Below are 7,978 nucleotides of genomic sequence, written 5' to 3' on the forward strand. Positions count from 1 at the left end.
GTCAGCCATGTTAACAAAATTTATGTTTATATTTAGTGTATGCTTTGGCAATACAAAACCTTAGTTGCCACTCCTCTGAGCCTTTGAAAATCGGCTCTTAAGTATCTACACCCACAGCTCAAAGTGGTTAATTATAGAGAGTAGAGGAGTAGGTCTAACATAGCAGAGTTGCCAAGGGATAGCTCCTTTCGGACTTCTTATGGCTCAATAATGGTAAAGCCGTAGGCAAGTCTAAAATGACTCCATTATTAAGTCCAAAGCTCCCGAGGTGTGCACCATCCCCCACATAGTGGGCTTAACAAAACCGATATTAGATCCCAGTTCCACTTACTCTATTATAATTAACAACATCAACCATTTATAAGCTACTTAAGGACCTCTCTTCTTAAGCAAGAAAAGAGAAACCAAATGCTCTGATACCAATGTAATGAAATTTGCCTATTCAATTTGAGAGTAGCGGAATTTAATGAGAGTACTTTCAAGAAATGATTTTGTGAGCATAGCGGGTTGACATAATTGAAGATAGAAACATAATCATAGCAATTAGTTAACTTGGCATAGACAATACTTTTGCAAGAGAGAGAATTTAGAGAACATGACAACAGTTGAGGACCGGATTTATGTGGAGCCGGTCCCCCCTCCAATAGGCATTTGTATGATGATTTCTCCCATAAAGAGAGACTTGTTACAATACATTCTTTGTGTTCCTTGTGACCTAGGTGAAGCAATGAAGATGGAAAGCTTCATGCATCACCATCATAGCATAACCTAAACTTGAAGAAATCTTTAACAATACCAAGCCTCAGTCCCAAGACCTCAAACACCTTCGAAGGTGGAGAGAGCTAGCAGGGAATGAGGGTAGGGAAGAGGAAGAAGAAACATTTCATACGAGAAAGAGCTAGTTCCTCACTTATCATAACTCTTGTGCTAGCATACATAATAGCATAGTAATGAAGAAGAAATAGATGGCAAGCTCAAGCATTGAAGCATGGCTCTTGGATGGATTTGCACTCCATAGCCAAGACTGTTGGTGTAGGCTCTCAACCTCTACTTGCTTGGAGAAAGAGAGGGAGCTCTTGCACTTTGCATAGTACACAATGAGAGTGTTTGTGAGTGTGTGTGGGTGAGTATACCCCCTAAGCACCCACATAGCTTGCTTGGGTCGACCTCCCCTTGTAGCTCATACTTGAAGCTTATTGGACCCCTCCAGGCCTAGCCAATCACAAGCAAGAGCCATTACAAGCAACAGGGATAGCCTTGGGACAAGTGTCCCCCTTTCCCCTTTGAGAGAGAGGACTTGATAAATGCAAAATCAATTAATTAAATATCCTTTATTATCATTGGACCCCTTGGGTGGCCAACCAATAGGTTTCAGGCACACCATGAGGGCAACATGAGGAGGAACTTGACAAGTGTCCTTGCTGCCTCTTCAAGCTGGGGCTTCCCTTGTGTGTGTGTGTGTGTGTGTGTGTGTGTGTGTGTTGTCTCTCATCCCCCCCCCCCCTTGTAGGCTCGCCCCCCTCCTTGTAGGGATCTTTTTGACTTTGGATGAGCAAGCCCTTTAGTCATCAAGCATGACTAAGAACTTGAAGTAGGGGGTGTTCCCACAAGCATCTCAGGCAAGCTTCTCAAGGCACCTCAAGCACCTTAATCATGCACCAAGTCAAGCACCTCAAGCATCTTAATCAAGCACCTCAAGCATGACAAGCACCTCGATTTTGGGCCGGGTTCCCACCTGAAGCTCAGCCCTAGCTTACCTAAGGTCAAAGGACTTTTACACACATTATTGGAGGTCTTCAATGAAGCTAACCCTAAGGTCTTATGCTCCATTGTTTAGCCTTGCTCTTGATAGACCATCTCCCATTTGGGCCCCTTTACTATTGGCCCCGTGTTGAGATAGATATATAAGCACATATCTATATCTTAACACTTGTTCCCGTTTATTCTCCCACATTAAGTGATCAATTTAATATGAGAAAATCATTTGGGTTGGTTAGATATTAGATTTTATGACATCCTTTGTATTTTGTTAGGCTTAGACCCAGTCCATAGACCATCATGAATGAGAAGCCAAAGAGTAAAACTGTGTTTGATTGGAGTAGGAAAGGTCCATAGACATTTGAACCTATAGATCCACTGCTTTTTGCTCCAAGAAACCTTCCATCTTCCATTAAGCTACAACTATAAGTCTCTACCCACCTCTTTTTCTTGCACAAATCCACAATAGCAATAGCATGTAGGGATTTAGCTTTATGAGTTCCAATAAGATTTATTGTTATGGTTGATAGGAATCTGAGGAGGAGAAATGAGCAATCTTAAAATTCTCTTTGTGATCAACAACAATACTCGCATCATCCTTCTTGAGATGCGAAGAAAATCTTTAGCTTTTTTCTTTTGAGCAATTTAAACATATCCTTATTAGGTTGTCAATCTTGCCATCTCAAAAACCTCTAGTCCAAGCTAGGGCACTTGTAGCAGCTAGGAGCTCTTCCTACCTAAGGGACTCTTCCATGTGGTCAATCAACACTTGAGGGGGAGGATTTGATAGGGACAAATTATTCTCTAAGAAATAGATTTTGTCTATATTTTGCTACACAATCTTATGTTCGTAGCTTTTCTTTTCAAATCATTGAAGAGAGTTTGAATTTTCCTAACAACATTGTCCCACGCCGTAAAGGTTGAAGAATCCTTGTCAAAGGACTCCTTCAAAATATCCTTGACCTTGGTCTTGACAATTCTAACTTAGGTAAATATTTGTCTAGGTGAGGCCATCTTGACCTGTATTCACAGTCGGATTGATCAAGGATGGTAATGATCTCGGGTCAATAACCCTTATATAACATGCATTCATGAGGTAATTAAATAACCCCTTTTTCAACATGTTTGAATGAATAAAATGACCCCTTAAGGGAAGGGAGGGCTATTGTAACCTTGATCAAGGGGGGAAACATGGACAATTCTAGATTCAATACCAAAGACATTGTCTATATTTTGCCAGACATTAGAAACATTGAAATTCTGCATAGCTGAAGGGATGTGAGGAAGATCCGCTAGCCACTGACGTTTTGGTTTTGATACAAATGTGGGGGTAAAGATTGACCTGCTACTACCATCGCAAATGTTGGCAATATCCCAGCTCCTAAGGCCAGGTGTTGAGGATGAGAGCTCGTATCAACAAAGGTCCTGTGCTAAAGTGCCTCTAAGATGTGCAACTGGGGCATTGAGTGAAGAGGGGAAGAAGCTCGAATCTGGGAAAGGAGGAGGGAGGCATCGCTCCCTGTCCAAGAGCAGGAGCAATGAGCTGTGTGCCAAGCATCTGGGGATAGGTCGTGAAAGCATCCCTCAGAGCATCCTGCAGAGATGTGTCCCCCACCCCTTATGGAGGAGGGAGAAAGCATCGCGTCAGACGGGAAGGGAAGGAGGGCGATGAGCGGGGAGTGAAAGGGCATTTAAAGCTGATAGTACGGCGACCTAGACGCCTGGCATCTCAGGGTGCATGCACAATATTGGATCTCGCCTGAATGTCGGACGGAGGTAACATGGCCATGGCCATGGCAGCATAGGAGGGTTGCTGGGGGAATTGTTGATGTTGACTTCTGATGTTGAAGGCATTAACAGAGGGACCGCGTAGAGACAACTACAAAAGGTGCTATATTAAACAAAGGACTGCTCTGCTTCAAGGGGTTAGCACCATAGGCAAAATGGTTATCCCCTACAAAGGCCAGAGGAGTAGAGTTAGGGTTAGCAAGAGGATGAGAAGGGACTAAACCATTTCTAAGAGCTTTTTGTAGCTCCATTGTTCCAAAGGGGAGGGGGAGAGAAAAGACGAAAGGGGGCCTAGTTAGGGCATGGTTAAAGGGTGTTGAAGAATGAACTATGCATTCACTGCCGCTCCTCTACCTCACTCTTGTCGCCAGCTCCAACGGAATATTGAATTCTCGGGCGACATGATTGGAGCGAACATTGTCTGCAAGCTTCCCGAAGAATATAAATGTGCCTTCAAAAGGACTCCTACAATGTGTACAGCGCATCTTATCTTAATTGAGTGACAAGAGGAGGAATAAGTCAAGAGAGCAAGGTAGAACACACAGAGAGAGAGAGAGAGAGAGAGAGAGAAGAGGAGAAAGGGAGACTGCCACGCCACCATGGGCGGGCGGGTGGAGGCGCACGCTGTGATTGGAGGAAGGGCGAAAGGGCAGAGGCCCGCGGCGGGCCCACCGCCGCCCCGGCGAGTTTTACTTGTCGGACGCGAAGGTTATATTTATTTTAATGGATGTCAATTCGTGCAGACCCTTTTGTCGGCGCGTCTCCCTTACCTTCTCCAGGGTCTAGGCTAGGCGTTCTTCTGTCCCTCTTTTCTTGTTCCCGAGCCCCCCCGCCCTTTCTCTCTCCGCTTTCACACACACACACACACACACTCCGTCCCCCTCGCCGAACTACCCCATTCCCCACCCATCTGCACCTCCCTCCCCCACACCTCACAGGCGCCGCTCTCTTCCCCCCCTTCCCAAACACACTCACAGACGCCCCCTCCTCCGGGAGTCCCCCCCCCCTTCCCCCCCGCCCTCACACACACACACACACACACACACACACACACACACACACACTTACACATCGCTTCCCCCAGGCCCCCCAGCTATGGCTCGACCAAGCTTCGGGGGCTCCGACTCCTTCCCCACCTCCCCCTCCAGCCCCTGTGCGTCCGAAATATTCCAACTTTCCCCTCCCACTGGCCCTGATCGCACGCCGCCTCCCTCCAATCCCCCTCGCAGGAAGCGCCCCTGCTCTGGTGATGGCGTTCGCATCAAGCCCTTTCGTGGTGTTCGCATGCGCAGCTGGGGTAAGTGGGTCTCAGAAATCCGGCAGCCGAAGAAGCGTTCGCGTATTTGGCTTGGCTCATATTCAACCCCTGAAGCGGCAGCACAAGCTTATGATATGGCCCTCTATTGCTTGCGGGGTCCCTTGGCATCTCTCAATTTCCCTACTCTGATTCCTCAAGAGGAGCCCCCCAACCTCTCGCCGAGGTCTGTTCAGCAGAAGGCGATCGCGGTCGGCTTGGCAGCAGATAAGAAGGGCGGTGTGCCGCCCAACAACAGCATACCACCAGCAAAGGCTAAGACTACTCTTAGCAGATCAAATTCGCAAGATTCTTCTGCATCGAGCCACTCGCATGCAAACATGGATGTCAATCAGGCAGGTGCAATATCGACACCTACAGCAGATGTGGACGTGAGGGCTATCTACATACATGATAATGGGTTGGCATCACACAATCTGCAGTTGCCGACGCCGAACAATCAGCAGTCATGTCATCAACTTGCATGTGCGGAGGAAAGCCACGTGGTTCATGTGGATGGCATCGACATGAGGACTATGTACGTGCAGAGCGACATGGAGGCAAGACAGAGCCGCCCATTAGGCTTCAATCTGAATGAGGTGGCGCCCGAGGAGGATTCCGACGAAGAGGGGGATGAACAGCCTGTGTTTGGTAGTGGTAACTTTGGTGATTCAGATGGGGATGGGAGGGTGGAAGTGAGCTACTGTGGGCCGTTGCTGAACGGTTTGGAGAGACCATTCACAGAGTTTTTGGCGCCGAGGAGCTCGTCGGCGAGTAGGTAGCATGCTATGGAAACGGTGAATTTTTTGTTTTACTCTGGTAGATTGATATTTCTTGTATCTCTTGGATGAGCATCCTCTCATCAGAGTTGTCAATTGGCAAGGATAAGAAGGTTATACTAGTTGCTTATGGGGGGGGTGTCTGTGTGTATGTGAGAGAGGGAGAGGGAGAGGGAGAGGGAGAGGGAGGTTGCTTTTACATATTCACCTTTGTTCTTTGCAACAGTGAAAAGTGGTGGAATTATGCCTTGCATGTTTCTCCTTTAATGACAAAAGGAAATCCTTTACAAGCAGTCACGGTTTGCATATGTGAATGTATGCCATGGATTGGTATAAAATTCTTCATCAGCCTCTCAGCAGAGGATTGCCCATGAGGCAAGAGTCACACACGGATTTGACACCTTTTATTTTTTGCTGCCTTCAAAACGGTAGCCTTAAGTGCAACCTCGTGATCTTGCAGACTTTCTCCGGTGGGCCGGTCCACATTTTTATTTCTTCAACCGTATCCTTTACAGAAGGAAAAATTGTCTTTTGCTCACGGCCTTAGCTAAGAGTAAGAGTGGCCTCTTTATTGAGGAAGATGTCAGAGATGCATAAAGCACTCTCTCATTCATTGGTGGGTTTGCGCTATTGGTGGGTTTGCGCTCCCACGTAAAAGAGTGTTGTTTCTTCGGGTTGCTTCGATGCCATCTTTTTTTGAAATAAATGTAGAGATGCATACAGCACTGTCTTGTTGTTGGGTGCGCTCTAATATATAAAGAAACGTCGCTCTCATCGATAAGTGCGTCCAACGTAAGAGTGTTGTTTCTATGGTTTGCTTCGACCTCGTCGTGCTCTTCGAAAGGATGATGTAAATTTGAGATAGAGAGAAAGATCATAAGTCTTTCACAAGAGCTATGCTATCCCAAGTGGGGTGATAGTAGCTTGCAAAGTTGTCCAAAATGGCTTATTGACTTTCTGTGTGGTGATAGTAGCTTTTCAGATTGGCTTATTGCTTTGATGCATAATGGGGCAAATTGTTAGAGGAAGTTTCACTATGCGGGTGGATGTTTTCCTCTTCATTCTTCATCCTCCATTGCTAATGTAGGCGAAGAATGTATCTTGATGTATATTTACCATCTACTTGTCTACTTGAGAGAGAGCGTCGCTCGATATGGCAGCTAATCAGTGATTAGTGTTGTGATGACAATGTTGAAATTTACTCTCATTGGACATCTTAAACGATTTCATTCTCTCTACTACCGACCAATTTGTAAGTAACCAGAGATTGGCTAGTGTTTGTGCTACTGATATTGTATGTATCCATTGCTTACGTGAGATATTGCAATCAAACCCCGGTAATGAACTTACCAATTTCATGATTGAATTAGTGTGTGTAACTGGTATTGTATGTATCCATTGCTTATGTAAGATGTCGCAATTCGCAATGTCATGGATGAAAACAAACGCTTACTTGTCAACCAGGACCATCACGCCTTTTCTTCTTTGGAAATTCTCTCCCTTTCACTCAATCTATCGAAGCGAGAAGCACTCATATTTCTTGCTCAATAGTCCTACCATAATGAGGCTTTGGCATAATCACCATATTCCTTTGATCATTGTGCCCAACCTCCTTGTCCTTGTACTCCCACAAAGCGTACTTTATAGTCTCCTTTTAGGCATTTACCTAGAGGACACTAAAGGTTGTCATCACAACACTTGCATACACCCTCCACTTGCATGTTCTCTTCACTTCACAAATTTTAATAGAGAATCTTTCATAGTTGGTCGTTTTTCTTTTCTTTCCTTTCTTTCTTTCTTGTTTTTTTTTTGTGGGGGGGGGGGGGGGTTTACAAAAAGATTTAGAAATTTCATGATGTAAGAAAACGTTGTCTTTTTTAGTGTCTTTCATACAATGCATAACATCATGAGCTTTTGTTCAAGAGGCACCGCATACGCCGGCCCCCTACCCCCAATCGTAGGCCAGCCCCTTGCCCCCAATTGTACCTAGCTAGGTATGCGATGCCTCCCCCACAGAAGCTCATGATGTTGAGGTAAGTCGCAATGTGGAAATTATTGTGAGAATTTGTTGAAAACTTCTTCTTTTTTTTTGGGGGGGGGGGGGGGGGGGGGGGGGGGGGGGGGGGGGGGGTGCAACACATTAGTATGTCAACATAACACTTTTTGGCACATCTTGGCATACAAAAGTGTACTTGTTAGTTGGAGAACTTAAAAATACTTTCAGAAGGCGGAAATTCCAAATATTAATTTAAGGACCGTCCAAACTAGTCAAGTAGGTTGAGGATAAGCATCGGAGGTAAGGTGTTAATTTGCTGAGGCCATGCTTGAGGGTAATTCTCAAAGGAGAACAAGCAAGGCA

The 7,978-nt window shown here is 45.6% G+C and overlaps 1 protein-coding gene across 1 annotated transcript; it reads left to right on the forward strand.

The window, feature by feature from the left end:
• The first annotated feature begins 4,534 nt into the window (after positions 1-4,534).
• LOC147435933 (uncharacterized) lies at positions 4,535-6,109 on the forward strand. Its single transcript, XM_086488835.1, has 3 exons — positions 4,535-5,535; positions 5,585-5,637; positions 5,846-6,109. The coding sequence occupies exons 1-3, from the start codon at positions 4,642-4,644 to the stop codon at positions 5,991-5,993; spliced, it is 1,095 nt and encodes a 364-aa protein (XP_086344961.1). The 5' UTR covers positions 4,535-4,641; the 3' UTR covers positions 5,994-6,109.
• The last annotated feature ends 1,869 nt before the right edge of the window (positions 6,110-7,978 follow it).

The sequence above is a fragment of the Adiantum capillus-veneris genome, chromosome 18 (genome assembly GCF_014529385.1).
Source record: "Adiantum capillus-veneris isolate H3 chromosome 18, ASM1452938v2, whole genome shotgun sequence".
Taxonomy (NCBI): Eukaryota; Viridiplantae; Streptophyta; class Polypodiopsida; order Polypodiales; family Pteridaceae; genus Adiantum; species Adiantum capillus-veneris.

What these genes read in the sequence shown, in the direction of transcription:
- LOC147435933 (XM_086488835.1), top strand. Translation starts at nt 4,642, where the DNA reads ATGGCTCGACCAAGCTTCGGGGGCTCCGACTCCTTCCCCACCTCCCCC. An exon ending in ATGGGGATGGGAGGGTGGAA is followed by an intron (nt 5,536 to 5,584) that starts GTGAGCTACTGT and finishes GACCATTCACAG; the next exon opens with AGTTTTTGGCGCCGAGGAGC. An exon ending in GGTAGCATGCTATGGAAACG is followed by an intron (nt 5,638 to 5,845) that starts GTGAATTTTTTG and finishes TCTTTGCAACAG; the next exon opens with TGAAAAGTGGTGGAATTATG.